The 22,090-nt window shown below is 30.8% G+C and overlaps 1 protein-coding gene across 2 annotated transcripts in view; it reads left to right on the top strand.

Annotated features, from left to right (window-relative positions):
• LOC145972882 (solute carrier family 7 member 14) overlaps positions 1 to 22,090 on the top strand; it is a 62,474-nt gene that overhangs the window by 19,927 nt on the left and 20,457 nt on the right. For both annotated transcript variants that reach the window (XR_014439305.1, XM_083101907.1), the window contains 3 exons: positions 11,015 to 11,162; positions 14,900 to 15,053; positions 19,766 to 19,996. Coding sequence is in view for 1 of the 2 variants with exons in the window: in XM_083101907.1 (XP_082958033.1) it covers positions 11,019 to 11,162; positions 14,900 to 15,053; positions 19,766 to 19,996 (529 nt within the window). In the remaining variant the exon portion in view is untranslated. The remainder of the gene's footprint in view (positions 1 to 11,014; positions 11,163 to 14,899; positions 15,054 to 19,765; positions 19,997 to 22,090) is intronic.

Below are 22,090 nucleotides of genomic sequence, written 5' to 3'. Positions count from 1 at the left end.
CTATCGTACCGTTAAAGCCCTTTATTAGATGATTTTCAAATCAATTTCCAGCTTGTTATATATATCCTAGATCAATTTTCTCAGTATTTTAATTTACTTTGTAATCATAATAAAAGAAATCATAATAAATAAATTAACGAAATTTTTTATCACAATTCGTAATCTTGAAAAGCTTAGAGAACTTTGGAGAATTTACAATTAATGAATTAATTATAAATTTGTAAATATTATGTTCTATTTTTATATAACATATTATCATCGAAGAGGACGCTCACTTTACAAATAATATTCAAATCTTTTACTTTAAATGTTCTGAATTGAACATTTTTTTTACATGATTTAATATAAAAGTTTGAATTAAATTTCACTATATATTTTGATTTTGTCACGACACAGAATTATCTATGCACACAATCAAACGAGTGTCATTATTCTCTATTTTCTTCGTAATTTTCATTTCTGTGGGAAGCTTTTCATGCTGTCAGAGAGAAGACAGGAATATTTGATTGTTTGCATTGCGATGTACTTTGTGCAGATTAAAGAGCCGAAGAATTTGTGGCGCAATAAAACGAAAGAGTGAGAATACGAGAAATGGAAGAAAGCTCGAAGATCTTATTCGAAGAAACCGAGCATTTCGACCTGTTATTCAAAAGAACGTGCCAGTATTGACCGAGTGCCCTTATAGAGGATCTTCACGTTCCGCCGCAATGTCGGCCGTGTTCGTTTAATTATCTTCCGTAAGATTTTCCATGAGAACGATTTTCCACAAGAACGATTCCATTACGTTCGTCCGAGAACGATAATGCTCCCTTATTTTATCCGATGCGGTTGGACTGACTATTCATAACCCATTTTTTAACAAACTCAGTATTAATCTTACAAAAATCAAAATCATAAATTATACGCTAAAAAATATTAAGTCAACTTATTTTTATATTTATTCTGTATTGCATATAAAATATTTAAAATTACAAATATTTAATATTTATTTATTTAAAGAGAAATGCAAATTAATTCAGTAAATTAATGCTTTTATATTCTAGTTTTTCTTTCTAATCGCGAAAGAAAATTATAACAAAATGATTAAATTGAAATAATTTTTATCAATAAATTAAAAACAAAATAAGAAATGATTTTGTCATTTTCTTGATCATGTATCATTCTTCTTTTAAAAATCTTCTTTTATTAAAATGTGATTCCAATTTTTTTTGCCTTGATTCTAATTTTGTGTAGTTCTGGGTTAATAGCAAATTCGGTATGTATCATTGATGCGTTACATTCTCACATTATACGTATGTGATCATGGCATTTGCCGAATGGCGTGTTCGTTTTTATGTTCAGATACTATGAAGATGTGAAATTCTGCGTTCCCATAATGTGATTTATGCGTAACAATGGCAGCGATAAAATCTCTTTTATACGATTTATGCTCTTGTTACGAGCAATTTCACAGTAGGACGAATATTTTGCGAGTTGCGTAGCACATCAGCATGAATTACAACGAAACGAACACGATCTGCATTCGTGATAATTGAATCTAAATACCATGAGATCTCCATGTTGAAAGTTGCGAAGCAATCAAAATTTAAATTTGTACAAGTCTCGATTAAACAAAACATCGAATTGTGATTGAAATTGAAATCTTTCTGAGAAAATCGAAGCTGGCGTTGTTGTTAATTAACGTATGATCTAAGCAGTTATGTAATGATATCGAATTTTAGAAACAAAAGTTTAAAAAAAAAGACTGGTATAAGAAATAACGAGACATTGTCGAGGAAAAGAAAAGTTTCAGTTGTTAAAGTTATGAAGCGATACACAGTTCGAGTTAGAGGAACTTCCAATTATCATTCACCCTCGTAAAGTTAAGGGGACTTATTTTAATATGCTAACATATTGTACACATATCTTCTTCTTGAACATTCCAAACTTTAGTGCGATGAAAAGTTAATAATACGATGAATCTGTAGCCGAATCTCGTTATCGGCGCGTGTAATTTGGAGAACGATCACACCGTCGGCTAAAACTTTGCCAGTTTGGCAAATTTATCCGAGCGAACTGGCTGACGCCGCAAAGTTACCTGGCTAGATACTATATAAAGGTGTCTACAGTGCTCCATCTAAAGTACGACCGCGAATTAAGCGTTATTTGTATGCATAAATAGCGGAGAAAAAAAGTAAGAGAAAGAAGGAGAGGAAGAGAGAGGGAGAGAGAGAGAAAGAGAGAGAGGGAGATTATGTTACGTAGTGTATAATATATGTACATATATCTCGGCATCGTGTGTACGAAATTTACCAATTGTTTAATTATATATCAATTCACAGGAAATTTCACAAGTAGATTTAGTCGATTAAATAATGTATACACGAAGTAATCAAATATATGCATAAGAGAAATATATGATTATACCAATCGATAATTCTATAAAAATATAATATATGCATATAATTACAAGACAATAAAATGAAATATATATATATATATATATATATATATATATTATAAATTTATATATATATATATATATATATAAATTTATAAAATTATATATATACAATATATGTATATAATTTTATAATAAAAATTTTCCATCCATCTTTCTCTTTCTTTCTTCCTTTTTTTACATATTCAACTTTACATTCGGAAAATTAAAAATGGATATTGGATTGATATTTACGAGATTCATATCGATCAATATTAATTTTAAAAAAGTTTGGTTACTTTTCGTTGGCCTAAATAACGAGAACATTAAGGTCGTATGGAGCTGAACGTAAAACGCGAAGACAAATTGCCAGGAACGCCGTGTCTTTCGATATTCTCTTAAGAGAATATCCAGAATTCGAAGTAGACTGCCATCCGCACGAGTGAGCTATCGAACTATTAGGATGATGGGATACGATGCGCGTACACATCGACATTGACAAATTACATTGATACATCGTGTGGCATATTCGTGTGTTGATTTTCGAACGCATACAAAGATCGAGCAAATTGTTAACCAATAAATTTGCCAAACGTGTCACATTACAATCGGTTTGGGTTACTCTCACATTGACTCTTATGCATTTATAGAACACATTACATTGTTTTCAATTAGACTAATATTTTTGATAAAATGCAAATAAGTATCAATAGTCGAGTAAAAAATTAAAAATATCTTTTTTTTGTTTTTCCTACATTTTTAAATTTAATTTTAATTTTATGGAATTGAAAATTGAAAATTTGATAAATTTAATTTTGTCATGGCTGCATGATGTATTTTAATATTTATATTTATTACATATTTATTTTAATATCATTTTCTCTATCATCAATTTTTAATTAATATCATTTAATTATCATGTTCATTAATAATTAATTATAAGAGGCAAATAAGAGAACGAAATATCCGCAGATATAATAAAAATAATCATATTATATATCAAAGAGACAAATTTATCTAACTGTATGATGTTTAATCCTAAAATTTAATTTAAAGCTTGCTGTAAACGAGGATTTTTTCATTATTGTTTAACGGGAATTTTTAGAAGCGTGAAAATTTTCCGTTGGATTCCCTCGGTTTTGTATCTGCATATCGACCGAAACGCGGTTAAATTCCCGTTTATCCTTTTTGATAAACAGGCTTTGCCAACCGCATAGTCGTTAATATCGCTTTGAGTCGTTTTATTGCTTTCTGCGCGAATGATCAGAATCGATCGTTAACACGGAGACCGATTTCGTTGAAGTAACATTGCCGATCTACTTATATAATCATTCCCCTATTAAATGTTAATCATGCATATTAATGATTATTAATAACGACAGTAATAATCGTAGGTGTGATTATCTAAATAAAAAATCAAATCGCCTGAATCATTAAACGTATCCGGATAAATTTATTTTAGTCGGACATATAATGTACCTTTTCTTTGTGAAAACATTTCCATATTATTTTAAAAAGAGAATCTCTTAATGATTTTCTCTCTTTCTGCCCAATTATTTATATCTTTCATCTTTTATATAAACACAAATTATTAAGAATATTTAAATATAAACATAATCATGTTTTTGACAATATTTTAATTATACTTAGAAAAATGTGACTTACTCCAATTAATTGCAGATATTTTACTTTCAAATCGATAACAAAATAAAATTAAAATTATATGAAAAGGGAAATATATATGTATGTATAAATATTTTCAATATACATAGATATATATTGGAGAGTTAAATGTTATTAAAAGATTATATGCATATATTATAATGCAACATACACAACCGCGTCGGCTTTTTATAATTTTTATAATCATAAATTATAATTATATATAAATTAAATTATATCAGCTGCACTGAAGAAGTCTATGAATAATTTACTTTATATAGTTATATTGAATATGATTTATAATTTACAATGATATAATCACGATTGCACATATACATAGACATTAATTTTGCTTTAAATGATTTATGTGCTATTCATGGATATTTGATATTGTATATCGATTACAACAGAATCAAAGTGCTTTCGTAAACAAGCATATTGCAACTTGCAACGTGGCAATCTATTTCATCGAGATGCGGTTAGTAATCGAGATCATTGGTTCAGTCCTATTGTGTTCGGGAGAGGTCTTAGCTTTTAACGCGGTTATTTTAATATATACATACTATGCTCGCTTTCATTGGTTCCAAATAACTTTTTCTAGAGCCTGACATTTCAACGTTAAAGTCATCCCGACATGTTATTGATATCTAAGGAATCGGAGAAGATTGTACTAACGTCAGAAAAGGAAATGTCAGCATGTAAAATTCAATATCCAGAATCCAAAAATGCAAATGTGGATATTAGATTTTTTCCTTTCCGTATTGTAAATTTAAGAATAAGATGCTAATTTCTCTCCTGTTCGCAAAAATATGAAAAATGTGAGATTATTTCAAATAGATCGTTGAATTTGTTTACAAAGAAAGCAATACTATTCTTAGCTGTTTGTCATGCGTCACAAAATAATCTAATACTTTCTCTCTTTTCGTGCGTATCTCCAAACAGAAAGAGAGAGAAGGAAATAGATTCTTTATAACATACATTTTTCGTTCCATTGCAAGACCGATATAGGTAACGGCACAGATGAGATTCTTTATTGAATATCTGAATTCTCGAGAGACGCGTAAAGAGAAAAAGTTTAGTAATCGCGAAAAAGTTTGCGAGTTATCGGTACGACTGACTTTTGACAGTGCAGACGATTGCCGGCTGCAATCTCGCAAAATATGCCAGGCCACGTTGCGAATGAGGCAAATAAGAATTCTATGACAGAAAAAATTCGAGTGGCTTCCTTAGTAAAATTTCTCTTGCATATAGATTTTGCATGTGTAGGAATACGTGTATGTACGTGGGCGTGTTGGTATTGGCATTATGGTTGTTTTAATGGCATCGGGGATGTGAACATACCGCGAGGAAGGGATCGATAACCACAAAATCACCAGCTAGCGACCAGCCAGGGTATATAACCAGAGAGTTGAATTCCCTCTTTCATTCTACAAAGTATCTTCTTTCAGGTACAAAGTACAAACGACGTTGTAGTTATAAGGGATAATTTGATTTCGAAGTTAGTCTTATAGAAGGGAGGGTAGGAATTTATATTTAAGATGTGTTCGAGAAGAGAGAGAGAATCATCCCAGAACCGTCATTATACATAAATTTGATATATGTATATATATTTGCGAAATGTAATAAAAAATGAGAATGATTGAAATTTAATAAATATTATTGCTGATTCAACGTGTATATATACACACAGTAGAAAATAAAATGTTAATTTTAACATTTTTCACATGTCCTAGAAAGTCCACTCTAAATTTTAAGTTAAAATAACTCATTCGTCGTATGTCACTTATTGACAAACTAAAAATGTTAAATAATTGACACGATACTTTACATTTATTTTTGTTATTGTGCCTTTAAGTGTAATGTAAAAATAACATACAAATTAATTTAAAATTATATGAAAAAATAGTTACAATAACTCATAAGAATTGTAGGACATTAACATATAATAGTAATTATTTTAACTTAAATTATTTATAATAGAAACATTTGATTTTAGTAAATTTGATTATTTTGTATGTCAAAGTTCAAGATTATTTGAAGATTTACTTTAACTTTTCTTAAAATGTTAAACTGACTTTGAGACATGTTGATTGTTTAAAATGATTATGTTAAAAATACTCAAAATAATATTCCATTTCTAAGAGACGTATACAAAGTGTTAAGTTATAAAGTTGACATAAATGTAACACATGAAAATGTTATAAAAATAATAAAACATATAAATTGTATGTTAATTTTACATTAAAGTACTAATCAAAACGTGGTAACACAAGCAAATTTTAACATATGGACGCACAATTTTTTTACTGTGCATATATATAAAGTTAATTAAAGTTATTTAAATAGTACATAATTTCTAATCGTTGCTTGAAAAAATACAATGTGGAAATTGCCGGTTTATCTTATTAACAAAAAGTAAAAAGTTTAATAACATATTATCGCAATATATATATTGCAGATTGCATACATTATAATCCAAGTATCGATTCTTTCGTGAATGAACCAAGAATTTAGATTAAACGCATTTTAAATAAATTCCGCAGGATTCTATGAGTCTCTTCCTCTTTCACGGAGAATCGTAATTTCCTTCGGAAATTTCGGAATTAACTGACGTGCTGCGCAAAGTGTGAAAAGCTATTTAACACACACGAGAGAAAAATTTCTTCCTTTTGTTCAAAAGAAGCACAATATCACGATTCTTCCGCTATAGTTGAAAAAGGAACAAAGTATCGTAATAAAAAATGTTTCGACTTAAATAAAATTAATATACTAATAAAATTAATATATCTTATTAAGAACGATACACTCACAATTTATTGACGCGAAAATAATTAATCTCAACTTGGATGTTTCTATAATACTGTCGTTTCTTGCAAATCACGTATTGACATAAATATCGCGAGCGCGCAAAACCGATTATTTCTTAGATATATTTTCTTTCTTATCTCTGTAAATATTTTTGTTATGTTTACATTAAATTTCAAGTTTTGACAGAGGGAATTGATTATTTAAATGCACAATATCGTCTCACTTATAGCACATATCACAAGTAATAAATAAATAAAAATAAATAAATAATATTTTTTAATGCTAAGTAACATGCACTTTCTGTATTCGAATATTTGAAAGAAAATATTATCCTTGATAAAAATTCTCGTTGGTCGTGAAATTATTTTATCGCGTTTCAGCTTATGGCGTAATATAGATAGACATGAACTAAATTGTGGAGAGTAATCTTCATCGCGAGGATATCATTATTTCGTCCATTTACTAATGGCACGGCCATTAGTACTGCAGCCCCGATAATTACATTCCTAATAATCAATGTTCATTCATAAAAAGCCACAGTTATTGGCGTTTGCAGTCACTAGCTCGTCCGCAAAGTCTATCGCATTTCTCGGCATTTAATCGTTTATTCATTATTGTCTGCTGTATATTCCAAAAGCGATCATCCCATCGTGAGATTTATCGATTCGCTCGACAAATTTCGTTGCGATTCCTGTCGCCGACACGCGCATCGTAAATCATGTTAAAAGCGATCTGGCTTCCGGCATTTGATTCAGATTATTATCCCGAGCTCGTAGTGGCTTTCACCATTCTGCTCGATGCACGTATTCGAGATGGAAACGCAGAATTTTGGTAGTATAATCACGTAATAGCGCATTTTGCGAATAAATGGCACAAATCTAAATATCTTCTCGTTAAGAGGACTAAATTCGTATCGAGAGATATTTTGAAGGAAAAATCAATTTTATGTGAATTAGACGTGGAAAAAACTACGTTTTTCTGTAACATTAAGCTCACCTCTTCGGAAAGAAAGACAAAAACTGTAGCATTAATGGTAGAATTAACGATCGAAAACGCGAACGTGTTCCTTTTTCATCGCAAATGTCTCGACACGATATCCACGCGATAAGCAGGAACACGAGCACGCGTCGTTCTTAATTAAAAACTCGCGGTATCATGGAGAAAGATCGCATTACGACGAAACAGTATTATTTTCTGTCGTGGATATTGTAGGTTGCAATTTTCCTGTATAGACAGATTTCATTGAAATTCTTAAAATTATTAATGTTTATATGTATCGTATCATATAATATATTATTCCACGTTAATTAATCATAATATTTATACAGTATTGCAATATTAATTTTATAATGGATGTCCTTTACTAATAATACAGAAACTTTAATTTTTATTTGAAGTTGATGAATTTTTCAAAATGTATATTTTGCTGTTAAGAAATCGACTTGTACTAAAGCAAACTCTTTAGTACAATCGATTTTACAACGATGACAAAACCCAACAGAGAAGTGACGTAAAGGAATTGTTGATGTTCCCGACGCGAGATATATCACAAGTAGCATATAAAGAGTTAATTGCATTCTGCCACGTTAGTGCGATTATGCGGAATCCATAGGTCGATTTCGCGGCAAACTTCCAGAGCAAATCGCCCGTTTTTATTATTAAAAATTATTTTTCACGCATAATTTAAAGTAAAATGAAAAAGATTATTTTTAATTTTTTAAATATCATGGACCAATGTATTTCCACTATTATATTTTATTTTACAAATGGAGAGAAAGTTTGAATTTAGTTACTTTTTTTGTAGCTTACATTTGTCAGAATTTGTATAACGTGTGTCGCTGAAATTTCAATTCGACCGTAAAATAAATCTTGTTAGTACAATTTATATTTCTGCTGGGAAATTTCGCGCATTCGTCCAAAATAATACAGATTTCGTGACTCGTCAACATGACATGTCGCACGTGCTGCTTTCTCTCCTTGGTGGTTCTTGAGCAAAATTCTGGACATACCTCGGAAATCTATTATCGAGGAGCGAGTTTGCTTTCAATCTTTCGTCGCGTGTGTGCCGTCTGAATAATTTATTCCTTTTAATACACCGTGTCCCTCATCGTCCCATTCGCTCGTTTGGTGATTATCTCGGCTGTTCGTTATTTGCATAATCCGTCGCGAAAAGTGCATCGCGTCTGCATTACAAACGATGGCCAGATTGCCAGTAGCGCGACTCCTTTCGCTTTAATCGGACTCGAGAGAGTAATCGAGATGAGTAATCGTCCCAATATGTTCGCGATATCCCATTGGAATTATTCACAGGATATCTATTCCAATTCTATTTCCAATTCTATATATATATATATATATGCCATATACATCGATTTATGGAAATATTCCTTTTAAAATAATTTATTTGAATATCGATCTTTTTTTGTAAGTTTTTATCATTTGTTGCATCTTTTTTAATATCCTCTAGAATATTACAAAGCGCGCGCCATTTATTCCCTTCTGTTATAAATAATTATTTGAATTTTAAATTTAACTTTTCTATTTTTAACTTTATTTTTAACTTTATTTTTTTTACAAACTGAAAACTCGCGTGATTTGACAGTCGTAAATAACACGAGTAAAACAAGTTACAGCGCACAAACGAGACAGGAAAAGAGACACTTCGACATGCTTTTTTCAGAGGGAGAGAATATATTAGTACACAATTATATATATGAATTAATATTCCCCCCAAAAAAATAAAAATTAAATTTATTAGAGTTTTAAAGTTGATAGTAAAATTAGGTACATTATACTTTAAAATAGCTATTCTTTGATAAAAAAAATTGTTCTAAATTAAAATTTTAATAAATTTATTATAAATTTATTATAAAAATTATATATATTAATGACAAATAATCTGACTTTTGACAGTTTCGAATAATTAAAATTTTAATGTCGCGATTTTGAGAATTATTGAAAAATTTAATGCGGGGTGACAAGAGCATGCGTGACAATTTTCTATCTTCAGATAAACTCGCGTAAGAGCAACGCTAGAAGAACGTGCGAAAGCTACGACGTTGAGAAGCAGCGCTTCTTGACGGATAATAAATCAATAATTCGTGTACATATGCGACTTCCGACCGTGGGAATAAGCGAGCCGGAGAAAAGAGCATCGTGCACATATGTCACATGATATTTTTTTTCAGAGCTCGTTTGTCTCCGGAAAGGGACGATTTGCGTTCGATTATGCGACAGAGTTAGTCATTTTTTTGCGCCTTTCTTCCAAATCACTTCTATGCGGGAAGATGGATAGAATTCGCGACAATTCTTTTTATAGCGTTCGATTTTGCCAGATAGATATTTTTCACATAAGCCTTTAAAGTTATTCATATATTATCGTGGTAATTATTTCTCTTTCATCATGACAAATTGTATAATCTATTATGCTATTTTATTTTTTTTATAATATAAGTTGAAACGAATTTTATTCTTACTCACTTTTAAAATGCGAAATTTCTGGTTTCTTTATTTTCAATATACTCCATTAAAAATCAAAAGCAATAACCCGGAAGTTTTGATAAACAACATATGACTTGTTTCTATGCTTATTTATTTGATAACCTTTAAACTACTCTCCATAGCGGAAGCTATTTTTAATCTTGTAAAGGGATTATGTACAGACAGATATTATTAACCCTCCGCTGGAAATAACAGTCTTACATATCGTCGCCATTTTTAATTACTTTTTACGCATACGTATTATCCAATTTACATTTCTGATGTGTCTCTGCGGAAAATGCTATTATTTTCATCGTTGTGTATATTTATTTAATTTTTGTTTGACAAAAATTGAGATTATTTACACATTTACATGGATATTTATTCTTTAATTATTATTTCCTCTTTCATTTTATTAACAGTCAGCTGATAAACGCTCGAGTCTCATTTTATTATATTATTTGCGTTTTTTTTGCTGATGCGTTTTCCATGTTATATTTAATGTTTTATATACACATACACATACATATATACATTGCAACATACAGAATATTTGAAAAACATTAATCAAAAGTTCTTTATTATTGTAATATGCCCCCTATTTTGAGTGCATGAATAATTGATCTCTCTCGATTTAATTTGCAGAAAAATGAAGCTCGATCTGGACCGGGAGAAGGGCCTCGAGCTCTTTGGCAAGCTGATACGTACGAAAAACATCGAAAATCTGCAAGGTAATCAGTCCAAAACCGGTCCCGAGCCACTTCATCCAGCCGACTCCAAACAGAAATTACAGGTAACGACAATAATTGATGATATAATTTTTAAAAATTTTTGCAAAGATCTTACATCTTTTGGATTCTCACAGTAATAGTACAGATTTAGTAGGATGTATCTTAAATTGTGAGAAATTTTAACATTGACAGAACTTTTCCCATTTTTATTCACGGTATTGTTAGGTCAGTCATTTTGTTTCTTCCAATTGCTTGCCAGAATTGCCAGAGTTGAATGAGTAAAGGAAGCTAGTAGGGAGCTCAACGTGAGGAGAAAGGCAACTAAAAATAAATGTGTGGAGAGTTAGGTTTAATAGTAGGCATTTAACGGTGAGCATTGTTTCTAATTATCAATTAGAGTGACACGCTGACTATTAGAGCGGCGGAAATAAGAACTGGTTACGTGTACTTATTGATAGAAATTTACAAGAAAATTGTCATTAATCTGACAGAACGAAAAGGGAATTTCTGATAATATCACAATTATAGAAAAATGCTTGCACATAGAATTAAGAAGGAATAGAAATATCGTATGATTTGCTTGAAATTTTGTTTCTAGTGAAGCCTAAAGTTAAACTTAAAATACTTTTTTGTTTTGTTGAAATTGCCTAGGTAGCATATATTAAACTTGCGATATATTAAACTTGATAAATCACGCGTATATAAATTAATTTTTTCGCACTTTTACAAACTGGTGATTTGATCATTAGCAATGTTGAGTAATTTCTCAACGATTAATGCAAAATCCCTTCGTGTAGATATAATCAGGCGATTCGCATCGCGGTATTTCTGTTCGGCTTTCATAGTCTCGTCGCTAAAATAAATACAGTAAACTTTTGCATCTCTAACTATGGTACTGGCCGATGTTACAAAGCCATTATTTTGCATCGGTGGACGTTTCCAGCAGAAGGTACCGCAGTTGCAACGCACATAAACCGTCGCAAAGTTTCCCAATTGCCGATCCACTTTCTGTAGAAAAGTAGCACAAGCTCGATACACATACACAAGTAAGATCGTGGCTGTAGCTAAGGCGCAAATTTTATCTAATGCGAAAGCAGCACGCGAGAAATCCGAATGGAGGCTATCAAGCGACACAAGGGACAAGTGTAGTTCGTTACGCGATAGTCACTGAAAACGGAAAAGTATTTTGATCGACATTGCTTAAATCATTCCTTTGTTCCATGGAAAAAGATTTAATCGCAAACTTCAATAACTTAGTTGAATATTGCTGGAAAATGTATATTTTATTTCGTGGTAGAAAAAAGATTTGCCGAGAATATTTATTTTTCTTCGCGTAGTGACAAATTACGATGTGGATTTTGTCTGTATGCATTGTACATACATGCACAGATATTTTATCGATTTATATTAGATTTGTAAATATTCGTTGTGAAGTTACCCATGTTCATCGAATTAGACACATGTCGTGAATTTTATCCGAAAGTAAATAGATGTTAAAGTACGCGTACACTTTTTCACATTTTCGTCAAACTCATCATTCATTGCTTTCGCCAAAGTACACGCAATTTTAGAATTGTAAGCGTTGCGATCGAACGTGGTAAGCGACATTATGCATTTGGGACGATCTCTCGATTTCCCGCGTGGGGATTTCCGGTCCCGAGTTACTCTTCCAAATTCATTCATTATTTAGTATATTATATAGCTCGCTTCTAACGCGTAAAATACATGGAATTGCGCGCAGAGACGATAATTTAAATGTCCGCGCAGACGATAATATTATTATAATATTAATCCTCTATATACTTATAATCTCAACAAACTCAATTAATTATTTTCCAATTTTATATCTTAAATATTACTTGCCCAAGATAATGCAATTTAAAAAAAATACATATTGAATATAATTAATACTTCAAAAAATTATCTTTTAAAGATGCATCTTGAATTTTCGTACTTGATTCTATTTTTCACGTGTTTAACTTGCATTTGAAAAACTAGATTTTGCAATAAAGCTTATTTTAAAATATCGCTAATATTATCTCAGAGTTTTTCAATTTAAATAGAATTGAAGAATAAATGATCTGTCCTAGATTGGTTTTTCTAAAAACAGCAATATTTCTCGTAGACCTCAAAAATCCTATTAAAATTTCTGTAATTTCGTGCAAACGCATAAATCAGCGTCAATGTTGCGACATACTAATGCAGATACAAAGGTAATAATTCACGCGGGATTTGCATTAATTTACATCGTTGCATTTTTCCTATTTTGAATATGGCGACGATACATTTGGCGGATCAATGTCGGATACTTCGCAAAATTTGACATTGGTCGTGCAAAATGCATTTTCCATCATTATCACGCAATTACGTTTCTCTCTCTCTCTCAATAGAAATTGACTAATTATAATATTACACCGCGCAGATAATTCGATTTACTAGGCATTAGAGATTATGCAATTTTTGCAATTAATGTTGGTTCGATATACCATCTCTTTTTATTGTTATTTTTTATTTGTATTATTTTTTTGATTCAATAACTATTGTAAAAAATGTTATTATAGTGCAATTATATATAATTAAATATATGTGCTCAATGTAAAAAAGTTCTTAATTATAATTATAATCGAATTGACACAAGATTGCAAGATTTTTTAAAATAAATGCTTAAATATCGTAAAGTTACATGTATAATAAAATATATATCATAAAATAATATATACATGTAAAAATAATATATATAATAATATGAGAGAGAAAATATTCTTGAATTACATTGAAAATAAACGAAAAATTGTTCGAGCCTCGATTTCGGCCCGATTATTCATTTTATTACGACTACCAAAAATGTTAATAATATCATACGATGTGCGAAAGAAACTTCACGATTGCTTTATTTTTATCAGCACCAGCATTTTAGCCACTCTCATGATCAACGTGGGAAAGAACCCCTGGCACACTTGGAGGGTTTCGCGTTTATTAATAACTATCGGAGGAAAGTAGTAAAAATGGCACTGACATTCTAGAAAGAAGTCGAGTAGAAGATGCGACTGTTTTTACAAAGATGCGTACAAACATGAAATGCAACGAAAAGATATTTTGTCACACTTTCCTACAAAATAATTCGAAATCACGTCCCGCGCACCTTTTCCTATCGCGCTCGTTATATTATTTACCGTACTGTTGTATATGCTTGTGCTATTGATAATAGTAATTGACGATAATGCACGATATTAAATATCTTTTCGCAATGATTCACCGATTTTTAAAGGTGAAATAATCCGATAAAAATCGCACGTGTGTGAAGAATTTATTGTTTGAAATAAAAAATACGATCAAACAAAATTTCTCCCGGTTAATTATTTTTATTGTGAAAAAATTTAGAAAAAACAATTTTTACGTAGATATAATATTCAAATAAAACAGACCGAAATTGTTTTTTATTTAGGTTAACCGTTTTACAGAGAGAAAGAGAGAGAGAGAGAGAGAGAGAGAGAGAGAGAGAGATAAACCAACAAATTTATATATTTCAGTTTCTAATCTGTAAAAAATGAGTCATAAATGAGTTACAAATTGCAATTTTGTTTTGATGCAGTGAACTGTATTATTTTAAAAAGAAAATATGTTTATTTCAACTCAGTGAAGAGCTTATTTTAAATTTATATAATTAATAAGTAAATTGTAAGTCCGATTATTGGGACGATATTAATTGGAATTTATTTGAAATTATTTTCTGCCATTTATCATTGAAATTTGTTTAAAAATGCAAATTTCCTATACATTTTCCGGTTACTGTTTGCAGAAGTGCCTGACGACTCTGGACCTGACGTCTTTAGGAGTTGGCTCCTGCGTCGGGACAGGGATGTATCTTGTCGCAGGAATGGTGGCGCGCAGCGTTGCCGGACCTGGTGTCGTCATCTCATTCATTATCGCAGCCATTGCTTCCATTTTTTCCGGTGAGTGTATCAGTTTTAAAAGAAAATTGCTTCTCCGTCATTCGACACTTTTAACGAATGCACCGTGTGTGATTCGAAATGTATTAAAAGGTCACACTTGCTTATCGATTGTATTCGCATTTACACCCGTCCCGAATAGTTTGCAAAGTTAATATCAGTGTTATACTGGGGTTTATCGGAAACGAGATATCGTTGTGTTCTATTTAAATTACACAAGTCGTGATTTAATCGTTTCGCTAAGCATCGATTGACGATTTAATCAAAATTGTTCCTCGCGATTGTTTTTTCTCATGGGCTGATTATATCGATTTTCATGCGATCGTGGTGCAATAATAACGCCAATTCTGTATAGTCCACGCGAACGGAATACGAAAACAGGGATTTAATTTTGCTGCGATTCACAATCCTTGTGGTCGAAGAAACGATCGTGAGAAAAAGAGAGAAAAGGGTGGAAGTGGCCTTTATTCAACGGCAGTAAGGGGGTTGCGACTATTTTTACGAACAATCAATTTAACGATGGACAGCTACGTGTGCGCCAACTGTATCGTGTGGGTGTGATGTCAATGCTTCGACGGAGGCGGATAATATTCCTAACTAGACACGATGATGTATGACAGTTTAGGACTAGCAAATATTCAATCGAAAGATCTATCAAAATTAAATGAATCTACTCATCAATATATGTTAATATATAATTATGTCTTTTTTCTCTTTGTTCTTTTTTTCAGAATTACAATTAAATAATATGCACGCGTATATCTATATAATGTGTAAATTATAAGGATTGAGATTTGAAATCTTACGAAAAGACTCTCAAGCCCTCGAATTTCTATATTTTTTTGAAAGATATAAAATATATTTATAAAAAGTAAATATTATAAATATTAATTACATTTATAAAAAGTAAATATACAGTTCTTCTCTTGCTATTATAGTTTATATGTCATAAAATGGAAGAATAAAAGAACGATTTGAAAAATGATGTGAACGGAGTTAAGTCATTTTTCCGAAGAAAATTCAGTTATCTCTCGTAAAATGTGCAACACGTTTCTCGCAATTGTTAGTATACGACGGAGTGACGTTTTTGAGGATTTTCTTGCCGGGGAGCTTTTGTAAGAGATGCGATTTAGATAGCACGATAAGTCAGATACTTTTCTCATGCGTAGAATGCAGTACAAGAGAGAATAACTAATCTGTAGTGTGTGCATGACCAGAGATAAGAACCTTATTCTCTCCGTGAAAATATGGATTTCGGTGGTGGTATGTGATCTGGAAAGTTTGTCTTCCGCGCGACCATATATCATGATATAAATCTGTCGACTGTATAAAACCGCGTGCGAGAGGGTTTAAGTCGCAAACACATAATTCTCCAGAATTTCTCTCACGTCTTGAGCGTTTTCGATGTTATCAGATGCGCAATTGGAGCGTTATTATAGGAGGAAATTTTTCATCAAATCGAAATATTATTTAATAGAAAAACAAGTTAGAAATTGTTCAGATAAAAAATGTAATGCTTTTCCTCTCTTTCTCTTTCTCTTATCTTTAAAATTATCTTTAAAATTATCTTTAAAATTATCTTTAAAATTATATTTTATAATTTTAAATATAATTTTAAATTATAAATTAAATTATATATTAAATTATACATTAAATTATATATTAAATTACATATTAAATTATATATTAAATTATATATTAAATTATATATTAAATTATATATTAAATTATATTTTAAATTATATATTAATTTTTAAACATGTTTAAATATAAGAATCGAAAACTAATAGAATTTATATTCTCAATTGTACATTTATATTTTTAATTTTCCATAGAAACGCTCTTTTAGATATCGTGCAAACAATTAAAACTGAATTAACGATCTGTTTTACGAATAGCTTATTTTAACAAATACTTACGTTTCTTTATAGATACTGTTACAGGTATATAAGCACTTAAATGTTACGTCAGTTTATCGTTACAAGTATACTCGCGCGTTACCTTACTACTCGACACCGAATTCCGGCTATCGTATCGATAACAGTTTGTCGACTATTTGAATATCGATACTGGCGACTCGCACAAAGCGAGCGCCGAAAATATCCCATCAAATAAAACTTATGATTTATCGTACGCGATATGAGGTTCTAAACTGTAAATCACCGTAAACTGTTTCGTGTGTGCTGCAGGCTTGCTGTATTGCGAAATTGCGAATACAAATTTCAAGCCGGATACAAAGGCCGTATCTCAATCAGACTTGTGTTGCTCGTGTTGCTGGCAGTAGATCCTTTCATCGACTGCAATTTAATACCTTAGCTTACGCTCTTCATCATTTTACGTCAATATCCGCGTGTCTTGGAAGCTTTTTTTAAATTTATAAAGTAATTAGACCTAACTTATAATCAATACTTTTTGCCAAGGGATTTTAATGATGTTTTAACTGCATCTTTTATGAGGAAAAGAAACTTAAGAAGAAAAAAAAGTACAAGATATATACGTGGAATATATTATAATAAATTGAAAAGTGGGAAAGAAATATGACGCGTTTCAGTTATCATTTCGTTTGATTGCGGCCATCCTCTCGGCGGTAATTATCGATCTAACGGATAAAGCTCTAATTAACTCAGTATTCAGAGGAATACCGCTGCTGTGTGCGCGAATTAATGGCAGGATTAAAGCTAGGGCATGGCACGTCGTGGTGTTATTTAATTAATTCGTTGCATTGTTAATAAGCAATGCTACCAATGGCGGACATTACGCAGTAGCTGACCCGTAATAATCTCGAAATCAACGCTTTCATTAGATTCTAGATTCTAGATTCTCGCAAAAGGAATCCTCTCTTCTGATTTAAGAGCAAAAGCAATTGATGCAATTTAACGATAAACTATCGTGATTATTGTACGATTATTAATCCAATCTATCCAAATTTTTCTTTTTAAATCTCAATTATAGTTAGTTTTATTCCTCTACATTTTGATAATGAGTTTAATACGTATGAACATGAAATTTTTCAATATAAAAAAAGTTGCTTATATCAATCTTTTGTAAATAGCACAGTTTAATTTCTCTTTACAATAAATGAATATAAATGACATCTAATGATAAAAATATGAAATAAATGAACAATGAGAAATATAAACAAAAAGTTTTCAGATTATATTCTATTTTGTGCACATACAAGTATTTAAAAATATCAGGTGTGATTGATATAATTCGTGATCAATTTATATTTTTTATAATAATCTAATGCAGTTTTATTTTGTATTTTTGTATTTTTCTAAAAGCACATTTATTGTAGATTATTTACATTCATGTTATGTATATATTATATTTATTATAAAAATTAAATCGATATTTATAAATAAACTGGTCACGTTTTCTAAATCGTATCACCACAAATTAAGAGTTTATAAAAATTGTGGAAAAAATATAAAAAAAGCAAAAATTTATTATTACTAATTATTACTTAAAAATATGTTAATAATTATTACTGTATATTGAATATTTTCTTTCTTATCTGTGATTAAAAATATGATTTAATATGAAATATGCATTAATATTATAATATAAACATGTTATTTTTTAATTATTATATGTTAAGTGTTTTTTATTTATTCGTACTATATAAAAAGTCAAATCAATAATTTTGCAATTTCACAAGGGACTTTTTTTTCTTAGATTCGGCGATTTTATTTCAGTCTCTAGATCACAATAATATTACGCGACACATAAGTATTGAGCGTAGTATCAGTGGAGATTGGATTCTTTAATCTTGCTCTGCCGGCATCGTGTATGTCGTCAACTAGTAGAAGTAATAGCGGTAGTTGACAGATAAAACAATGTCAGAAATGCAAAATCGGGATACAATAGTACATTCGCCCGCTGAATATATCCGTTCTAGGTAACGTAGTAACAGTTTAACATTATTAAACTGTAAGGAGAGGAGAAGACAGGGAAAGAAAAAGAGAGAGACTCAGCGTTCATCTCTGAAAAGATGTAAGCGGACGTAAAGCAGATTATGACATTTATATAGACGCTCGCGGATTGGACATGGAGATTTATTCCGTGACGTAATTCGCATTGAAAGGTTGAACCGACATTTAATCAGTTGGTTACATGTTACCGAAGCATAATGATCATCTGTAATGAAAATAATAATACTCTATTGCAACGCAATGGAGGAAATACATTGCACCACGTAACCTACTTTTAGAAAAGCTTTCATAAAATTAACGAATTTAATACATTGATTATTATCATATATTATCATTATTATCATATATTGACTGTGTTCTAATTCATAAACTTTTGTGATCAATACCATTCACATTTGTTAAGATTTTTATTTAAAAGAAATCGTTTTACAGAAAATTTCTTAATCAACTGTTCAATTTTTTTATATTTTTATTATTTATTAAATTCATCGTTAAATATTTTTTATTTGACGTGAGTATGAAATTTATACAAGATGAGAGTCGGAATAATTTTTTCTTTAATAATTCTCGATAATATACTCTTGGGCAAAATTAACGCATAATTTTTTTTTCACTTTTTCTTTAAAAGCTGATATTTAAATTAGATATTTAAATTATATTAAAAGCTAATTTTAAATTTTAACGAAACATTTTAAAGAAAAAGTGAAACAAAATTATGTATTAATTTTGTCCAGGAGTATATTTGACGCTAATATTTCTCTTTGTTTGGTGTGATTACAGGGGCGTGTTACGCCGAGTTTGGAGTACGAGTGCCTCATACGACCGGCAGCGCTTATATGTACAGTTACGTGACAGTAGGCGAATTAATAGCATTCATTATTGGATGGAACATGGTGCTGGAGTACCTTATAGGTACGAGTGCGTGTGCGTGCGCCCTTAGCGCCTGTCTAGACGCATTGGCGAACGGTGCGATCTCCGAGGCGATAGCCAGCAGCGTCGGCACCATACTTGGTGAGTACCCTTTACACATATAAATCATCAATTCCTGTAATTAGAGGAAGGATTAGGATGATATAGATTCGTGTGATTTCACATTTTTTTTACATTTTGTCAAATATCTCTATTTCACTTTTATACTCTAGATTCGACATTTTTTCTCTGTATCGCATTGCTAAAGAAAGATTAAATATTTAGATTATTTTTATTATTATTATACAATCACACAACACACTGGATAATAAAAATGACAATTTTGGTTAAATATTCAAAGTACGTGAGGGATTCAAGCTATAATTCTCGGAATATTCTATATACATTCACCTTGGTCTCGGACGTTTCTTCGCGCGTCAGTAAACCTTAAAGTTTTCCTACCAGTCGCTCGTAAAAGCGTGAAACGACGAGTTGTATTCGTTGGCATCGTCGTTGAGGGCGACGTTGTAGAAATTTACGAGCAAATATCCGTTTTTTCTTTATATTTTTTTTTGTCAACTCCCGTCGCCGGGCTCCCTTGTTCTCTGGCTTAATCGCAAAACGTTCTCCATGTGTCTCTTACAATATGATGAAAAAAAAACGGTAACTGAAAATAGCGAAAAGGCAAAAACGATTTTGGCACTTGATGGATGTCGCGCGTGAAATTACATCAGTTACAAAATTTCCACGCAACTTTAATTGGCGAAATATAAAAAAAAAACGTGTTAGGTGTTAGTAGCAAAATTCGCGTTTTTAAATTTTTAAATTTTTAAATTTTTAAGTTTTTCAATTTTTTGATATTAAGTCAAGAGTATAGATTAATTCTATAAAATAATAAGGTTCGATATATCTTTGATTCTTGAAGATGCCAAATGGTTGAATGATTAAAGCGAATTGTTTCTATACTATTGACTTATTTTTTTTAGAAGAGGGGTACATCAAAAGTAAAGTTTTCCATTAATCTCTCGCTGATTTTCGTCGGATAAAGGACGCTAGTTTGAGAGCAAAAAGTTGCTCGCTAGACAAACATAATACGCTCGTTTGGGAATGTCAACATTACCGGGGTGTAAATTCGAGAAAAATCCCTACGTTCGATCCAATTTTCTTTAATTAAATTAATTTATTGACGTGATCAGGCTTTTTGCTGACGTACAAAAAGGAAGGAATATTAATAATAGCCGCGTTGGATATCATGTTTTTCCTTGTCAGCGGAGTATATCCGGGAATCGTTTTTTTAATTTTTTAACGACAAACGAAGATGATTTTTTGCAAAAAAATTTTGAAATTTCCGTGAATCTTTAATATAAGGCCTTCAATATTAAATATTTAAAAAGGCCATTCACACCCGCACATATAAATTTAACTGTTTTTATTATTTAATCACAATGAAAAGTTTATTTTGCAAAAATTTATTCTGATGAAAAAAAGGTCGAAGAGAATCTATTAGCGAGATTAAGATCAAGGATCCTGGGACACCCTTCAAAAAACTTCCATTAATTTACGACACGCGAAACGCCGCTGGCGAAACGAATTGATCGCGCATACGAGCGCGAATTGTAGACCATTTAATGAGGGTAATTCTCGTTATACGGTCGTTTTATGAATATTTCGCAGTCGGCGGCGCTTAGCAACGACATTAAGCAAATGTTCTCTAATGTGAACGTTGATGTTGACGAAGATATATTGAAAAAACGCCGTGAGCACTTTACGATTTTTAACTGTGGCGTTTCTAGTGAAGAAACTTTACTATTATATATTTTAAAAACAGCTAGATATATTTGGAAATAATTTCCACATAAAAATAAGAAAATTTATTATAATGTAATATAATAAAATATAATATAATAATAAATATACATAATACAATAATAATAATAAATATACATAATACGATATTTTAAAATTCCCTTTACATACATAAAAACTACTCTTTATGTGTCACAGCTGATAAATATGTATTATATATTATAATATGGCATACGTAAAATTTATTCAGGGATTTCTCTAATTAAATGTGAATGTAAATTATGGCAAAATTAATATTGGCGCGCAAGAGAGAGAGAAATTAATATCGTAGAAAACTCCTTTTTGCACAATATCCAGCGAATTTTCTCTGTGCTGCAATTCTTTCGGAAT

This window comes from Camponotus vicinus, unplaced genomic scaffold (genome assembly GCF_025532165.1).
Source record: "Camponotus vicinus isolate PSW18456_S1 unplaced genomic scaffold, iyCamVici1.0 SCAF_6, whole genome shotgun sequence".
NCBI lineage: Eukaryota > Metazoa > Arthropoda > Insecta > Hymenoptera > Formicidae > Camponotus > Camponotus vicinus.
Note: the sequence above shows the minus strand (reverse complement) of the source record. Positions and strands in the feature narration are given on the sequence as shown.